The 19359-nt window shown below is 44.0% G+C and overlaps 1 protein-coding gene across 1 annotated transcript in view; it reads right to left on the bottom strand.

Annotated features, from left to right (window-relative positions):
* The window catches only part of LOC121535702 (receptor-type tyrosine-protein phosphatase mu-like), a 427462-nt gene that overhangs the window by 114167 nt on the left and 293936 nt on the right, over positions 1–19359 (bottom strand). Inside the window, exons 16-17 of the mRNA XM_045205919.1 lie at positions 14321–14456; positions 11538–11567 (exon numbers count right to left, since the gene is read on the bottom strand). Of these exons, the coding sequence (XP_045061854.1) occupies positions 11538–11567; positions 14321–14456 (166 nt within the window). The remainder of the gene's footprint in view (positions 1–11537; positions 11568–14320; positions 14457–19359) is intronic.

The raw sequence follows: 19359 nt of genomic DNA, 5'->3' as shown, positions 1-19359 counted from the left end.
GGTCTTGGTCTGTGTTCTAAATGGTGCCCTGGTCTTGGTCTGTGTTCTAAATGGTGCCCTGGTCTTGGTCTGTGTTCTAAATGGTGCCCTGGTGCCCTGGTCTTGGTCTGTGTTTAAATGGTGCCCTGGTCTTGGTCTGTGTTCTAAATGGTGCCCTGGTCTTGGTCTGTGTTTAAATGGTGCCCTGGTCTTGGTCAGTGTTCTAAATGGTGCCCTGGTCTTGGTCTGTGTTCTAAAAGGTGCCCTGGTCTTGGTCTGTGTTCTAAATGGTGCCCTCGTCTTGGTCTGTGTTCTAAATGGTGCCCTGGTCTTGGTCTGTGTTCTAAATGGTGCCCTGGTCTTGGTCTGTGTTCTAAATGGTGCCCTGGTCTTGGTCTGTGTTCTAAATGGTGCCCTGGTCTTGGTCTGTGTTCTAAATGGTGCCCTGGTCTTGGTCTGTGTTCTAAATGGTGCCCTGGTCTTGGTCAGTGTTCTAAATGGTGCCCTGGTCTTGGTCAGTGTTCTAAATGGTGCCCTGGTCTTGGTCAGTGTTCTAAATGGTGCCCTGGTCTTGGTCTGTGTTCTAAATGGTGCCCTGGTCTTGGTCTGTGTTCTAAATGGTGCCCTCGTCTTGGTCAGTGTTCTAAATGGTGCCCTGGTCTTGGTCTGTGTTCTAAATGGTGCCCTGGTCTTGGTCTGTGTTCTAAATGGTGCCCTGGTCTTGGTCTGTGTTCTAAATGGTGCCCTGGTCTTGGTCTGTGTTCTAAATGGTGCCCTGGTCTTGGTCAGTGTTCTAAATGGTGCCCTGGTCTTGGTCAGTGTTCTAAATGGTGCCCTGGTCTTGGTCTGTGTTCTAAATGGTGCCCTGGTCTTGGTCGGTGTTCTAAATGGTGCCCTGGTCTTGGTCTGTGTTCTAAATGGTGCCCTGGTGCCCTGGTCTTGGTCTGTGTTCTAAATGGTGCCCTGGTCTTGGTCTGTGTTCTAAATGGTGCCCTGGTCTTGGTCTGTGTTCTAAATGGTGCCCTGGTCTTGGTCAGTGTTCTAAATGGTGCCCTGGTCTTGGCCTGTGTTCTAAATGGTGCCCTGGTCTTGGTCTGTGTTCTAAATGGTGCCCTGGTCTTGGCCTGTGTTCTAAATGGTGCCCTGGTCTTGGTCAGTGTTCTAAATGGTGCCCTGGTCTTGGCCTGTGTTCTAAATGGTGCCCTGGTCTTGGCCTGTGTTCTAAATGGTGCCCTGGTCTTGGTCTGTGTTCTAAATGGTGCCCTGGTCTTGGCCTGTGTTCTAAATGGTGCCCTGGTCTTGGTCAGTGTTCTAAATGGTGCCCTGGTCTTGGCCTGTGTTCTAAATGGTGCCCTGGTCTTGGCCTGTGTTCTAAATGGTGCCCTGGTCTTGGCCTGTGTTCTAAATGGTGCCCTGGTCTTGGCCTGTGTTCTAAATGGTGCCCTGGTCTTGGCCTGTGTTCTAAATGGTACTCTATTCCCCACGACATTTGACCAGAGCCCCTATGAGTGAATAGTGTGCCATTTGCGACGGAGCCTTTGTCTCATTGTTTTATTTCAGAACAGGGACAGAGACAAGGTTAATCCATGCCTCAGGCTGCTATTATAAGATTCAGTTCATATGAAATTGCAGAGAAGAACATTTAGGAACCTACATTTGAGGCTTGAAAACTGTATCAATGTTCTCTTTCTTAAGGGGGGTCCAGTAAATTGAGTTTCCTTTCTTTCTGCTGGTGTAATGGTTTCTGCAGTAGACAGAAGTAATTATGCTATAGAACCACAAAGGCTCCAATGGCTTCATTCATACATGGCCCTCAAAAATCTTCCCTACAGAAGCACAAAGCACCCTTATTTTTTAGAGTATACACCCTTATTCGTAGGTGATCTGGGATGCTCAGTTGCTAGTCTGATAAAGCTCCACCACAGGGACGTACACGGTGTGCTGCTATGCACCTCTCCGGGTGTTAGATGAAGACGGATAGTTACGTCCTTCTCTTCTCATTTGTAAAGGGGAGGAAAGCTATGATAGATGGCTTTATAACAGTGAGAGTAGGACGAGCTGAGACGATGTGTGTTGTACGGTGAGATTGTGTGCGTGTGTGTGCGCGTGCCAGTGTGTTGATGAATGTGAGTTTTCAGCATTTATCAAATACTCTGATTGTAATTGTAGGTAAATAGCTAGCCTTGGACTAGACCAGGGCCCATAGTGCACTACATAAAAAGTAGTGCACTAAATAGGGAATAGGGTGTCATTTGGGACGCAGCGAGACTCCACTATTCCAGGAAAATGATGCTATTGTTCCCTCATGGTTGTTCCAAAACAATATATATTTTTAATTTTTATTTCACCTTTATTTAACCAGGTAAGCCAGTTGAGAACAAGTTCTCATTTACATCTGCGACCTGGCCAAGATAAAGCAAAGCAGTGCGATAAAAACAACAACAGATAGTTACATATTAGGGTAAAACAAAACATAAAGTAAAAAAATATATAATATAAACCATGAATGTCTCTGAATGCCACTGGATGCAGCACTCTAAGTATGTTTCTAAAGAGAACTAGCAGGCCATGGAGTTGGACACAGACCTACACTACATAAACTATGACAAAGTAAATCCAGATTATATTATTCAGTCCGTTTTCAGAGAAAGAGTTGAGGTCATTGTACATATCTGCGAAGGAAACTGTAATTAGTGGATTGACTACAGTCAGCTGAATCAGGTTGATGATCCCTGGACGACAACAACCCTGAATCTAGTTGATGATCCCTGGACAACAACCCTGAATCTAGTTGATGATCCCTGGACAACAACAACCCTGAATCTAGTTGATGATCCCTGGACAACAACCCTGAATCTAGTTGATGATCCCTGGACGACAACAACCCTGAATCTAGTTGATGATCCCTGGACAACAACAAGCCTGAATCTAGTTGATGATCCATGGACAACAACCCTGAATCTAGTTGATGATCCCTGGACGACAACAACCCTGAATCTAGTTGATGATCCCTGGACAACAAGCCTGAATCTAGTTGATGATCCCTGGACGACAACAAGCCTGAATCTAGTTGATGATCCCTGGACGACAACAACCCTGAATCTAGTTGATGATCCATGGACAACAAGCATGAATCTAGTTGATGATCCCTGGACGACAACAACCCTGAATCTAGTTGATGATCCCTGGACGACAACAACCCTGAATCTAGTTGATAATCCCTGGACGACAACAACCCTGAATCTAGTTGATGATCCCTGGACGACAACAAGTCTGAATCTAGTTGATGATCCCTGGACGACAACAAGTCTGAATCTAGTTGATGATCCCTGGACGACAACAAGCCTGAATCTAGTTGATGATCCCTGGACGACAACAACCCTGAATCTAGTTGATGATCCCTGGACAACAACCCTGAATCTAGTTGATAATCCCTGGACGACAACAACCCTGAATCTAGTTGATGATCCCTGGAAAACAACAAGTCTGAATCTAGTTGATGATCCCTGGACGACAACAACCCTGAATCTAGTTGATGATCCCTGGACGACAACAAGCCTGAATCTAGTTGATGATCCCTGGACGACAACATCCCTGAATCTAGTTGATGATCCCTGGACGACAACCCTGAATCTAGTTGATGATCCCTGGACGACAACAACCCTGAATCTAGTTGATGATCCCTGGACAACAACCCTGTTGTGATGTGAGCCTATACAGAACATCTCAAATCTGAGTGATTTTCTAAATCTCAGGCTTGAACAAAAGCACTGTGGGCATTGTGTATGGGTGTATGGTCGGGGATTGTGTGTGTGAGTGTGTGTTTGTGTGGAGGAGTTTCTGCTAAAACATCTTACAGAGAACTTCAAACCCCCTACTCAGCAGGACCGGTCTAATTTAGCTGCTCTGAGGCGAAAGCTCTAAACCTAACCCTGCTGGTGACAGACACACACACACACACACACACACACACACACACACACACACACACACACACACACACACACAGCTGGTGACACAGGGACAGAGACGTCTTTATTTACCCCACTCACACACAGGGAACAGTGTGTGTGGGTGTGTTTGTCGGAAGCGGGGTGTGTGTGTGTGTGTGTATGTGTGGAACTAGGAAGTAGCCTTGCATGGATCAAAAGACCGATACCCAGCAGAGGAAGAAGACAATAGTTTTTGACCAGCTCTCTGAGCTATCTGTACTGGTTATCTACACCCCCACGGACACTTACCCTGCTCCCACCCCCCAATGGACATTTATCATTGCTACAGTTGTAAATGTATATATATATATATTATAATTTAAAAAAATTGAATTGGAGCTCGGAGCATAACAATTTCACTGTACCTTGCAATTACATCGCGACCCTGTGCATGTGATTAATAAACTCATCTAATCTATCTATCTATCTATCTATCTATCTATCTATCTATCTATCTATCTATCTATCTATCTATCTATCTATCTATCTATCTATCTATCTATCTATCTATCTATCTATCTATCTATCTATCTATCTATCTATCTATCTATCTATCTATCTATCTATCTATCTATCTATCTATCTATCTATCTATCTGACTACCCATTCTACTAGTTTATGAAGACTCCATTGAATCGTTGTGCATTCACTACCAACACAATAGCATTCTCCACCTGTAGGCTACAGTTCAGCTCAGTGTGTGTGTGTGTGTGTGTGTGTGTGTGTGTGTGTGTGTGTGTGTGTGTGTGTGTGTGTGTGTGTGTGTGTGTGTGTGTGTGTGTGCATGTGTGTGTGTGTGTGTGAGAGAGAGAGCGAGAGAGAGAGAATGAAAAACCGCAGCTACCTCATTGTGTCTCTTAACATCCAATTCTTTACCCACAATCAAAACAACCTTGAAAAGTGTTCATTTCCAAAGCTCTTTGTCTGCTGAAAGATGTGAGATGAAGTGCTAGACAAAGGTCTGTGTCCAGGACCTCTATTCAGCTGCCGCTATATAACACTGTTGCTATAAAATGGGCGGCAGGTAGCTTAGTGGTTAAGAGCGTTGTGCCAGTAACCGAAAGGTCGCTGGTTCTAATCCCTGAGCCGACTAGGTGAAAAAATCTGTCGACGTGCCCTTGAGCAAGGCACTTAACCCTAATTGCTCCTGTAAGTCGCTCTGGATAAGAGCGTCTGCTAAATGACAAAAAAAAAATAATAATAAAAAAAAAATAATACATGCTGGCTGACAAGGGAGGTGTTATTGTAGTTCTACTATAACAGCTGGCTGACAAGGGAGGTGTTATTGTAGTTCTACTATAACAGCTGGCTGACAAGGGAGGTGTTATTGTAGTTCCAACTATAACAGCTGGCTGATAAGGGAGGTGTTATTGTAATTCCAACTATAACAGCTGGCTGATAAGGGAGGTGTTATTGTAATTCCACTATAACAGCTGGCTGATAAGGGAGGTGTTATTGTAGTTCCACTATAACAGCTGGCTGATAAGGGAGGTGTTATTGTAGTTCCACTATAACAGCTGGCTGATAAGGGAGGTGTTATTGTAGTTCCAACTATAACAGTTGGCTGATAAGGGAGGTGTTATTGTAGTTCCAACTATAACAGCTGGCTGATAAGGGAGGTGTTATTGTAGTTCCAACTATAACAGCTGGCTGATAAGGGAGGTGTTATTGTAGTTCAACTATAACAGCTGGCTGATAAGTGAGGTGTTATTGTAGTTCCACTATAACAGCTGGCTGATAAGGGAGGTGTTATTGTAGTTCAACTATAACAGCTGGCTGATAAGGGAGGTGTTATTGTAGTTCCACTATAACAGCTGGCTGATAAGGGAGGTGTTATTGTAGTTCAACTATAACAGCTGGCTGATAAGGAAGGTGTTATTGTAGTTCCACTATAACAGCTGGCTGATAAGGGAGGTGTTATTGTAGTTCCAACTATAACAGCTGGCTGATAAGGGAGGTGTTGTTGTAGTTCCAACTATAACAGCTGGCTGATAAGGGAGGTGTTATTGTAGTTCCAACTATAACAGCTGGCTGATAAGGGAGGTGTTATTGTAGTTCCAACTATAACAGCTGGCTGATAAGGGAGGTGTTATTGTAGTTCCAACTATAACAGCTGGCTGATAAGGGAGGTGTTATTGTAGTTCCACTATAACAGCTGGCTGATAAGGGAGGTGTTATTGTAGTTCCAACTATAACAGCTGGCTGATAAGGGAGGTGTTATTGTAGTTCCAACTATAACAGCTGGCTGATAAGGGAGGTGTTATTGTAGTTCCCATATAACTGCTGGCTGATAAGGGAGGTGTTATTGTAGTTCAACTATAACAGCTGGCTGATAAGGGAGGTGTTATTGTAGTTCCACTATAACAGCTGGCTGATAAGGAAGGTGTTATTGTAGTTCCAACTATAACAGCTGGCTGATAAGGGAGGTGTTATTGTAGTTCCAACTATAACAGCTGGCTGATAAGGGAGGTGTTATTGTAGTTCCACTATAACAGCTGGCTGATAAGGGAGGTGTTATTGTAGTTCCACTATAACAGCTGGCTGATAAGGGAGGTGTTATTGTAGTTCCACTATAACAGCTGGCTGATAAGGAAGGTGTTATTGTAGTTCCAACTATAACAGCTGGCTGATAAGGGAGGTGTTATTGTAGTTCCAACTATAACAGCTGGCTGATAAGGGAGGTGTTATTGTAGTTCCACTATAACAGCTGGCTGATAAGGGAGGTGTTATTGTAGTTCCACTATAACAGCTGGCTGATAAGGGAGGTGTTATTGTAGTTCCAACTATAACAGCTGGCTGATAAGGGAGGTGTTATTGTAGTTCCACTATAACAGCTGGCTGATAAGGGAGGTGTTATTGTAGTTCCACTATAACAGCTGGCTGATAAGGGAGGTGTTATTGTAGTTCCACTATAACAGCTGGCTGACAAGGGAGGTGTTATTGTAGTTCCAAATATAACAGCTGGCTGATAAGGGAGGTGTTATTGTAGTTCCAACTATAACAGCTGGCTGATAAGGGAGGTGTTATTGTAGTTCCAACTATAACAGCTGGCTGATAAGGGAGGTGTTATTGTAGTTCCACTATAACAGCTGGCTGATAAGGGAGGTGTTATTGTAGTTCCAACTATAACAGCTGGCTGATAAGGGAGGTGTTATTGTAGTTCCAACTATAACAGCTGGCTGATAAGGGAGGTGTTATTGTAGTTCCAACTATAACAGCTGGCTGATAAGGGAGGTGTTATTGTAGTTCCAACTATAACAGCTGGCTGATAAGGGAGGTGTTATTGTAGTTCCACTATAACAGCTGGCTGATAAGGGAGGTGTTATTGTAGTTCCAACTATAACAGCTGGCTGATAAGGGAGGTGTTATTGTAGTTCCAACTATAACAGCTGGCTGATAAGGGAGGTGTTATTGTAGTTCTACTGGCGGTGGTGAGCGTTGGGCCAGTGGCCGAGAGGTCCCAGAGTCGACTGGGTGAGAGATCTGTTGATGTTTACATTTACATTTTAGTCATTTAGCAGACGCTCTTATCCAGAGCGACTTACAGGAGCAATTAGGGTTAAGTGCCTTGCTCAAGGGCACATTTACATCATTTAGCAGACGCTCTTATCCAGAGCGACTTACAAATTGGTGCATTCACCCTCTAGCCAGTGGGATAACCACTTTACACTTTTTTTATTTTTATTTTTATTTATTTTTTTTTTTGGGGGGGGGGGGGCGGGGTGCTTGAACCTGTGTGTCAGTCTGTATGGGAGCGTCTGCTCCCGTAAGGTCAATGTTGAGCGGCTTCACTGCAGGAGATTGTATGTTTTAAAAATTCAATAAAAATAAACACAATTGTGAAACATCTGGGGGTCCCCGAGGAGAGGTTTGAGAACCACTGCAGTAGAGCACAGCAGAGTGCAGTACATTACAGTAAAAAAAAAATGTTGTCTCTTTTCAACATTAATTCAGAACCGAAAATGAACCTGATTTCAACTTCCGGAAAATACGCATTTTCATCTTTCCTAAAATGAATGTAACTTCAACGTCTGGAAAATACGTAATTTAGCTTTTTTGTGGGTTGTGTACCTCCAATCAAGTTGATTTGCAAATTTTTTATCGACATTGGTGTCATATTGGCTTAGATATGGTAGTAGGGACATTTCTCAATTTAGCATTGAGCTTCAATCAATGCATATACTATTGCCTCCACAATAATGTCCATCTTATTCATATCAGGGGTACAAGTAGGCCTACTATATTTAAATTGACATTTTTAGTCATTTAGCAGACGCTCTTATCCAGAGCGACTTACACTTAGTGAATACATATTATTTTTTTATACTGCCCCCCCCCCCCGTGGGAATCAAACCCACAACCCTGGCGTTGCAAACGCCATGCTCTACCAACTGAGCTACATCCCTGCCAGCCATTCCCTCCCCTACCCTGGACGAATTGTGCGCCGCCCCATGAGTCTCCCGGTCGCGGCCGGCTGCGACAGAGCCTGGATTCGAACCAGGATCTCTAGTGGCACAGTTAGCACTGCGATGCAGTGCCTTAGACCACTGCGCCACTCAGGAGACTCGATATATAATAATATGCCAGTCTCAGTGAACCCCAAGGGGACTTAATAAATGAAAGCATTCCTCCTCCTCAATGTAATCCCTTATGTACCTGAATCGTTAATGACAGACCACAGATTGATCATTAATGCCAGATCACAGAGCGGACCTTTAATTACAGTGTTGACTGACGAGGTCCTGGCAAACGCAACCAAACAGCATATCCTGGCACCACGTTACACACACACTCTGTCTCTCTCGTTCTCTCTATATCTCACACACGCATACACACACACACACACACACACACATACACACACGCATACACACACGCATACACACAAACACACACATGTTCCTGGAGGGACAGGCCACACCCTTGCAGCCTAAAACATGTTTGATGCATACATGAGAACATTAATGGACTCAATCAATCATAGACGTGTTTTCCGATCCAATTCCAGTCAACAAGGTTTCCGTTAACACTTGAAGCTAGATAATCAGGTACGCTGAAGCTGTACAGAGTGATCAGGAAAAGCAGTAATCATATCGCTATGTTACACTTCAAAAGAGGACATCCCACCCCCACCCCCAACCCAAACCCTTTCACCTTCTATCTCTACAAGAAATGCAATAAAGAATCTAATAAGCAATTTTTTATTGCTCTCTTGCACGTCCTCATAATCTAAGCTTTATAGTGAAGACAGCTGGTGCTACAGGGAGAGCAGCCTTATATCAATAGATATCCACGTCAGTGTTAGTGCCAAATGCTGGCCGTTATTATTTCATCGTGTAGACGATGAAGAGAACTGCTAGTTACGGTCTGATCACTGCCAGATTAATTGAGGACTAGGACTAAGCCTCTTTCCTCTACTGTAGCGTTGCTGAGGACTAAGTCTCTTTCCTCCACTGTAGCGTTGCTGAGGACTAGGACTGAGTCTCTTTCCTCTACTGTAGCGTTGCTGAGGACTAGGCCTGAGTCTCTTTCCTCTACTGTAGCGTTGCTGAGGACTAGGACTGAGTCTCTTTCCTCTACTGTAGCGTTGCTGAGGACTAGGACTGAGTCTCTTTCCTCTACTGTAGCGTTGCTGAGGACTAGGACTGAGTCTCTTTCCTCTACTGTAGCGTTGCTGAGGACGAGGACTGAGCCTCTTTCCTCTACTGTAGCGTTGCTGAGGACGAGGACTGAGTCTCTTTCCTCTACTGTAGCGTTGCTGAGGACTAGGACTGAGACTCTTTCCTCTACTGTAGCGTTGCTGAGGACTAGGACTGAGTCTCTTTCCTCTACTGTAGCGTTGCAGCACATATTTGTAGTCAGACACGGAAAAGATTGGAGTAGAACCTGTATGCAAAATGTAAGGCTATTGTCTTATAATGCAGGGAGAATATAAATAATGCAGTGCTAATTCTGAGAACCAAGTTTAGTGAGGTGGTATGTGCACATCCACAGATCCACATTATTCAAAGATCCCAAAAATATTTTTGGGTGACACAAAGGGATAGATTGGAGTAGAATTTGTAAGCAAATGTAAGGCTATTGTCTTATAATGCAGGAAGAAAGTGATTAAATGCACATGTGACAGCAGCATTTCAGCTAATTCTGAATATTGATGTTAATAGGCTTGTCAGGTTACTGCTACATGGATGGATGGAGGGAGGAAGGAAGGGATGGAGGGAGGAAGGAATGGATGGAGGGAGGGATTCACATGCAAGAACAATGGAAGAAAAGGAGGGATAGAGAGCAGTAGGTACCATTTCAATAGAGGACACGTGGATGGAGAGATGAGAGGAGTGTGAGAAGGGAAAGAGGAGAGGAGAGGAGAGGAGAGGAGAGGAGAGGAGAGGAGAGGAGAGGAGAGGAGAGGAGAGGAGAGGAGAGGAGAGGAGAGGAGAGTTTCACATGCTGTTTGGTGCCAGACAGAGTATTATATCAGATCATTCCTAATTCTCTATGCAAATAATATTCTAAGGACCACATCGTATCTTTTAGCCAATACAGACTAGCCACAATATATAGGACAGCATTGTTGGTTGCTTTAGTTGCTGGTATTTTTAGCAAGGAATGTACCCACCGAAACACTACATACCAACTACTAGTACTAGATGATCAAGGTCCCCTTCTAAACTACTATACCATTGACGGTGTCAAGACAGGCATTTCAACATCTGACTTTGACAAGCCAACAGTGTGAAAATCATTTGAAGCCAAATGAAAATTCACAAGCTATATTGATTGTCTCCACACAAATTATCATCAATGCAGTTTAGGTTCATCATTTGACAAACAACAAACTGCTTGGAGTTCAAAACGACAATGATACTTGTTGTGAATAACAAAAAATAACAAAAAACATATCATACTAATAATATATAAAATATGCATGTAACTTCCCTATATGGAGAAAGCATGTCTGTCTGCAGGAGCCGTGCAGCAGTTTGAAAAGTGACATGAAAATGACGAGGTGACAAGGGTGGAACTTCAGGATCATGGACGTAGATCAATCTGTGTCATGTGATATGTGAAAAAGACAAAAAAATTAACTTCCTGGCTGGCTATTTTCGGGCTAGCGGGCTGGCTTAATTTCCATCCCTGTGTGGAGATGTATCCGAGTCGAATCCTACAGCTGTATTTTAAAGACTGCGGGTCTCTGTAACAGTTTCACGATACACTATAATGCCCTACATAGAAGCTTCATAAATCAGTTATAAGCAAATGTCATAGTGTGACATGAATTTGATCATAATGTTGAAACTAAAGGGGGTCTATCACAGCATGGTAGAGAGGAGAATGAAATATGGTTATAGTTCTTCTCATGCAAAATACTTAGGCGCCTTGGTGACAATTGCATTGGTTCTATTGTACAAGGGGGATATTAAATGAAATGTAGCTGAAATATTTTAAATGTGTATTTGACTGAAGGTCTGTGGGCGAGATGAATGACATGGTTCCAGTCCCAACGATGTAGATAAAGCAACGGCAATGGCGCCAAGACTGTGTTACGTTAAATGGTGTTTTACTCACAGGTAGTAAGTGTAGGATTGATAGGTTCTTCTGCCCAGTGGTACGTGGTAGGTGAGGTGGTACGTGGTAGGATATAAGCAGTGAGTGGTGGAGGGAGGGAGGGGGACGGGGGGGGGGACGGGGGGGGGATATGGAATGAAGGAAAGAAAAAGTAAAAATATATTAATGTTTGAAAAAATTGATAAAATGGACAAAACCCATATGGCAGGCAGGCAGGCAGGCAGGCACACATGAAAGGCAGACTAGTGAACATGCGGGGCAAGGTTATAGCTTGGAGTTACGTGGCTTTATAAGGTGTGCTGTGTCTTCCTACAGATACAGGCATTCTCATTTTGTTAGCTAGTTGTTACTAAAATACAGTTGGACTACAGGTCATGTTGGGAACTCAGAACCTGTTAGCTGATGTAGCTGACCAGTTCTGTATAAAGACGTGTTAAACGCTGACTATATTGTCATATAATTGTGCGTGCTGCCTCTCCGTACATAAACACACACGTCCATTTTCTGAATATAGTTCATATGCAGCTCATGTTGTTAAGAGTTGGTTGACGTATACACCAAACCAGGTCCATTACACCTGCCTGACAGACATATGTCACATAAATGTCTGTAGACAGAGACATTAAAGATTCATTCCTAATTATATGGATTTGACCTCCAAGGTTAGTTCTGAATTAAATCAAATGGGATCCAATTAATTCATCTCCCACTTCCTCTCTCATTTGATTGGAGCAAATAAAAAATAATTCAGTTAAATAGCATGACAGTTTGCATACGGAATATCACACTGTACAAAACTGTCCGAAAATGTCAAACGGTATATTACTGTACAAATTAAGTATAGGTCTAGAACAAGTCAGTTTAAACAGACTCCATTACCAAGGAACTAGCATCTACCACTCCCACATCCATGACCTTAACTAACGCTTCAAACTAAAAGTTACGGTGGGAAAGACCAGATAATAAAAGTCTTCCTCCCCCCGGCTGTTGTCAAGGTGTTTTCCCCCTTGCCAGTCCCTTCGGTCCAGATATTGAATGCAGTAACCTAGGCTGCATCCCAAATGGCCCCCTATTCAATAGATAGCGCACTACTTTAGCCCTATAGGACTCTAGTCACTATATAAGGGAGTAGGATACCATTTGGGACACAGTTAAGAACACACCCATCTGATCTAGAGCACACGTAAAGGAAGTGACATTGTGTTATTTCAGGCCTGGGTGATGTGGATAGGCCTTCGTCCTGAACAGGGGCTGGGGCTAATGTAAACTTAGCCAGATGCTGCACTACATGGTTATAGGAAGGCTCTCTTTCCCTCTCTCTCTCTCTCTCTCTCTCTCTCTCTTTCCCTCTCTCGTTCCCTCTCTCGTTCCCTCTCTCTCTCTCTCCTCTCTCTCTCTCTCTCTCTCTCTATCTCTCTCCCTCTCTCTCTCCCTCTCTCTTTCCCTCTCTCTTTCCCTCTCTTTCCCTCTATCTTTCCCTCTCTCTTTCCCTCTGTCTCTCTCTCTCTCTCTCTCTCTCTCTCTCTCTCTCTCTCTCTCTCTCTCTCTCTCTCTCTCTCTCTCTCTCTCTCTCTCTCTCTCTCTCTCTCTCTCTCTCTCTCTCTCTCTCTCTCTCTCTCTCTCTCTCTCTCTCTCTCTCTCTCTCTCTCTCTCTCTCTCTCTCTCTCTCTCTCTCTCTCTCTCTCTCTCTCTCTCTCTCTCTCTCTCTCTCTCTCTCTCTCTCCCTCTCTCTCTCCCTCTCTCTCTCCCTCTCTCTTTCCCTCTCTCTTTCCCTCTGTCTCTCTCTCTCTCTCTCTCTCTCTCTCTCTCTCTCTCTCTCTCTCTCTCTCTCTCTCTCTCTCTCTTTCCCTCTCTCTCTCTCTCTCTCTCTCTTTCCCTCTCTCTCTCTCTCTCTCTCTCTCTCTCTCTCTCTCTCTCTCTCTCTCTCTCTCTCTCTCTCTCTCTCTCTCTCTCTCTCCCTCTCTCTTTCCCTCTCTCTTTCCCTCTCTTTCCCTCTCTCTTTCCCTCTGTCTCTCACTCTCTCTCTCTCTCTCTCTCTCTCTTTCCCTCTCTCGTTCTCTCTCTCTTTCCCTCTCTCTTTCCCTCTCTCTTTCCCTCTCTCTTTCCCTCTCTCTTTCTCTCAGTCTCTTTCTCTTCTACCCCTCCTCTCTACTTCTCTCTTTCAGCCTTTCATCCTTATTTCCTTCTTATCTCCTATTCTTTCTCTTATCTTCCCTTCTATAGGCCTCCAAAATATTATCCCTTTTCCTCCTGTCCCCAACCCAGTGTTATTGAACGGGGCTGGGGTTGGGCTGTGTGGCGCGTTTTGTATGATGGGGTGGTGGAGACGTTCATCTTTCCTAGCAAACTGTTTCTCATAGCTGTAAACAGCCCTAATGTAGCGTATCAACATCAAATTCATTATTTACGTATGCGCTGACAATGCTGCTGTGCTTTAGAGAGAGAAAACAGGGGAAAAGGAGTGGAAGAGACTCAGGAGTAACAACAAAAAAATAACTTCTTCCAGATTAGAATTGTAAACGACCAAACTGTCCAAATGTACCCCGTGTTGTATTTGTACAACATTTGAAACTAAATGTTTGTCTTCTTCAGTTTGTCTCACTGTGCAACATTGTTTGTAGACGTGTCATAACGTCAACATGGAATGGCAATAGATAAAATATATACCACTAATAACATATAGAAACATATCTTTACACAGAATATATAACTTCTACAAAATGGCTGACTTCTACAAAATGGCTGACTTCTACAAAATGGCTGACTTCTACAAAATGGCTGACCTTTTCTTCAGGAGGAGGATGACTCCGAGGAAGATGATGATGAAGAGGAGGATGCCAGCGATGACTCCGGCTATCTTCACTGTGTGGTCTGTCTGTTTCTCTGGCTCCACCGCGTCTGGCTTATGGGTGGCAGCTCCTATATTGTCAACAACAAGACAACATCAACAACAACAACAACAACCTCACAAACAGGCTTATGGGTGGCCACCACAGGAGGTTGGTGGTACCTTAATTGGGGAGGACGGGCTCGTGGTAACGGCTGGAAGCGGAATGGTATCAAATACATCAAACACATGGTTTCCATGGTTTCTGTGTTTGATGCCATTCCATTGCACTCCATTCAAGCCATTATTATGAGCCGTCCTCCCCTCATCAGCCTCCACTGGTGGCCACTCCTACATTATCAACCCCAACAACAGGCTTTTGGGTGGCCACTCCTACATTATCAACCCCAACAACAGGCTTTTGGGTGGCCACTCCTACATTATCAACCCCAACAACAGGCTTTTGGGTGGCCACTCCTACATTATCAACCCCAACAACAGGCTTTTGGGTGGCCACTCCTACATTATCCTACAAATCTCTGAGGCCTAGGGTTCACTGCTGAAAACTGTCTGTTTCATCACTATCCATAGCGGCTGCATTTGGTTTCAAGGTCTCTCAAATAGAAGGCTTACTAGCGGTTAAAGGCCTATCTCAAATAGAATTCAATAAAATAGAGGTGTCTTTTCTACCCACAGCTTTTAACCAGACGCCATACAGGTGGGCCTGTTTAGGGTAACTATACAGTATTCTCCAGTCACTGAATATCGCTACATGGGCCTGTTTAGGGTAACTATACAGTATTCTCCAGTCACTGAATATCGCTACATGGGCCTGTTTAGGATGATCGTATTTTCTCCTGCCCCCTCTACCTCTAGTATCAGTCTAGGGCTAGGCCTCTTTAACAGATAAGATGAGAAAGAGCCCTATAGCTAATCAACCCTATGGGCCCTGGTCAAAAGTAGTGCGCTATATAGGGGGGAAAAGGCTGCAATTTGGGACGCAGCCTCGGTCTGAGGAAAAACCGACATCGTAGTTAGAATCCCAGCTGTCTACGCTCAGCTGTAGTTAGAATCTCAGCTGTCTACGCTCAGCTGTAGTTAGAATCCCAGCTGTCTACGCTCAGCTGTAGTTAGAATCCCAGCTGTCTACGCTCAGCTGTAGTTAGAATCCCAGCTGTCTTCTGGATACCTAATGAATGATACGTTATGATACAAATCTTTGCTTGACTGGGTTCATTCTCTCTCTCTCTCTCTCTCTCTCTCTCTCTGTGGTTGACATGTTCTCTCCATTTAGCTAACAACTTGATTAGATTCAAATATAGGATGTTTAACTCAGAATGGTAGGATTCAACACCGGGTGAACGATTCACTATCAACCTGCACTGATTGAATGGTTTTTCCCATTTCCAGGACAATCTGATGTTTACAGCCTAGTCTGACAGGGAGAGATGGAGGGAGAGAGAGAGGGGGAGAGGGAGGGAGAGAGAGAGCGAGAGAGAGAGAGAGAGAGAGAGAGAGAGAGAGAGAGAGAGAGAGAGAGAGAGCGAGAGAGAGAGAGCGAGAGAGAGATAGAGAGATAGAGAGAGAGAGCGAGAGAGCGAGAGAGCGAGAGAGAGAGAGAGAGAGAGAGAGAGAGAGAGAGAAATTGAAAGATAAATATATATATATGGAGAGAATCCCTGGTTGAGTTGGGAAATTCCAAATGTCTGCAATGTCCAACTAGGTCAATGTTTGTCATTCTACCCACATGGAGTCAAGGGACAAACACCATGGAGGGTTGTCAGTCCACACAGAGACAGGGATATTGGTGTCAGATGTCAGGATATTGGTGTCAAATATCAGGATATTGGTGTCAGGTGTCAGGATATTGGTGTCAGATGTCAGGATATTGGTGTCAGATGTCAGGGCAGATACATATACAGTGGGGAAAAAAAGTATTTAGTCAGCCACCAATTGTGCAAGTTCTCCCACTTAAAAAGATGAGAGAGGCCTGTAATTTTCATCATAGGTACACGTCAACTATGACAGACAAATTGAGAAAAGAAAATCCAGAAAATCACATTGTAGGATTTTTAATGAATTTATTTGCAAATTATGGTGGAAAATAAGTATTTGGTCAATAACAAAAGTTTCTCAATACTTTTTTATATACCCCTTTGTTGGCAATGACACAGGTCAAACGTTTTCTGTAAGTCTTCACAAGGTTTTCACACACTGTTGCTGGTATTTTGGCCCATTCCTCCATGCTGATCTCCTCTAGAGCAGTGATGTTTTGGGGCTGTCGCTGGGCAACACGGACTTTCAACTCCCTCCAAAGATTTTCTATGGGGTTGAGATCTGGAGACTGGCTAGGCCACTCCAGGACCTTGAAATGCTTCTTACGAAGCCACTCCTTCGTTGCCCGGGCGGTGTGTTTGGGATCATTGTCATGCTGAAAGACCCAGCCACGTTTCATCTTCAATGCCCTTGCTGATGGAAGGAGGTTTTCACTCAAAATCTCACGATACATGGCCCCATTCATTCTTTCTTTTACACAGATCAGTCGTCCTGGTCCTTTGCAGAAAAACAGCCCCAAAGTATGATGTTTCCACCCCCATGCTTCACAGTAGGTATGGTGTTCTTTGGATGCAACTCAGCATTCTTTGTCCTCCAAACACGACGAGTTGAGTTTTTACCAAAAAGTTATATTTTGGTTTCATCTGACCATATGAAATTCTCCCAATCCTCTTCTGGATCATCCAAATGCACTCTAGCAAACTTCAGACGGGCCTGGACATGTACTGGCTTAAGCAGGGGGACACGTCTGGCACTGCAGGATTTGAGTCCCTGGCGGCGTAGTGTGTTACTGATGGTAGGCTTTGTTACTTTGGTCCCAGCTCTCTGCAGGTCATTCACTAGGTCCCCCCGTGTGGTTCTGGGATTTTTGCTCACCGTTCTTGTGATCATTTTGACCCCACAGGGTGAGATCTTGCGTAGAGCCCCAGATCGAGGGAGATTATCAGTGGTCTTGTATGTCTTCCATTTCCTAATAATTGCTCCCACAGTTGATTTCTTCAAACCAAGCTGCTTACCTATTGCAGATTCAGTCTTCCCAGCCTGGTGCAGGTCTACAATTTTGTTTCTGGTGTCCTTTGACAGCTCTTTGGTCTTGGCCATAGTGGAGTTTGGAGTGTGACTGTTTGAGGTTGTGGACAGGTGTCTTTTATACTGATAACAAGTTCAAACAGGTGCCATTAATACAGGTAATGAGTGGAGGACAGAGGAGCCTCTTAAAGAAGAAGTTACAGGTCTGTGAGAGCCAGAAATCCTGCTTGTTTGTAGGTGACCAAATACTTATTTTCCACCATCATTTGCAAATAAATTCATTAAAAATCCTACAATGTGATTTTCTGGAGAAAAAAATGCTCATTTTGTCTGTCATAGTTGACGTGTACCTATGATGAAAATTACAGGCCTCTCTCATCTTTTTAAGTGGGAGAACTTGCACAATTGGTGGCTGACTAAATACTTTTTTTCCCCACTGTAGCTAGATCTACTGTATAATCGTGAAGAACACAATACATTATATTTGCTTAGTTCTGTCATAAGCTACAGGACCGGTCACTAAATCTCATGGAATATATAATGAGACGTTCATAAAAGGGATTAACTTCAACACATTAAATGAGGATGTACTGAAACTGTCAGGATGTTTCATCATAGGACAGGTGTTGAACTGGAACTGTCAGGATGCTTCATCATAGGACAGGTGTTGAACTGTCAGGATGTTTCATCATAGGACAGGTGTTGAACTGTCAGGATGCTTCATCACAGGGCAGGTGTTGAACTGTCAGGATGCTTCATCACAGGGCAGGTGTTGAACTGTCAGGATGCTTCATCACAGGGCAGGTGTTGAACTTTCAGGATGTTTCATCATAGGACAGGTGTTGAACTGTCAGGATGCTTCATCATAGGACAGGTGTTGAACTGGAACTGTCAGGATGTTTCATCATAGGGCAGGTGTTGAACTGTCAGGATGCTTCATCATAGGACAGGTGTTGAACTGTCAGGATGCTTCATCATAGGACAGGTGTTGAACTGTCAGGATGCTTCATCACAGGGCAGGTGTTGAACTGTCAGGATGCTTCATCACAGGGCAGGTGTTGAACTGTCAGGATGCTTCATCATAGGACAGGTGTTGAACTGTCAGGATGCTTCATCATAGGACAGGTGTTGAACTGGAACTGTCAGGATGCTTCATCACAGGGCAGGTGTTGAACTTTTAGGATGTTTCATCATAGGACAGGTGTTGAACTGTCAGGATGCTTCATCATAGGACAGGTGTTGAACTGTCAGGATGCTTCATCATAGGACAGGTGTTGAACTGGAACTGTCAGGATGTTTCATCATAGGGCAGGTGTTGAACTGTCAGGATGCTTCATCATAGGACAGGTGTTGAACTGTCAGGATGCTTCATCATAGGACAGGTGTTGAACTGTCAGGATGCTTCATCACAGGGCAGGTGTTGAACTTTCAGGATGTTTCATCATAGGACAGGTGTTGAACTGTCAGGATGCTTCATCATAGGACAGGTGTTGAACTGTCAGGATGCTTCATCATAGGACAGGTGTTGAACTGGAACTGTCATGATGCTTCATCATAGGACAGGTGTTGAACTGTCAGGATGCTTCATCATAGGACAGGTGTTGTACTGTCAGGATGCTTCATCATAGGACAGGTGTTGAACTGGAACTGTCATGATGCTTCATCATAGGACAGGTGTTGAACTGTCAGTATTCTTCATCATAGGACAGGTGTTGAACTGTCAGGATGCTTCATCATAGGGCAGGTGTTGAACTGTCAGGATGCTTAATCATAGGACAGGTGTTGAACTGTCAGGATGTTTCATCATAGGACAGGTGTTGAACTGTCAGGATGCTTCATCCTAGGACAGGTGGTGAACTGTCAGGATGCTTCATCATAGGACAGGTGTTGAACTGTCAGGATTCTTCATCA

This window comes from Coregonus clupeaformis, chromosome 21, assembly GCF_020615455.1.
Source record: "Coregonus clupeaformis isolate EN_2021a chromosome 21, ASM2061545v1, whole genome shotgun sequence".
Taxonomy (NCBI): domain Eukaryota; kingdom Metazoa; phylum Chordata; class Actinopteri; order Salmoniformes; family Salmonidae; genus Coregonus; species Coregonus clupeaformis.
Note: the sequence above shows the minus strand (reverse complement) of the source record. Positions and strands in the feature narration are given on the sequence as shown.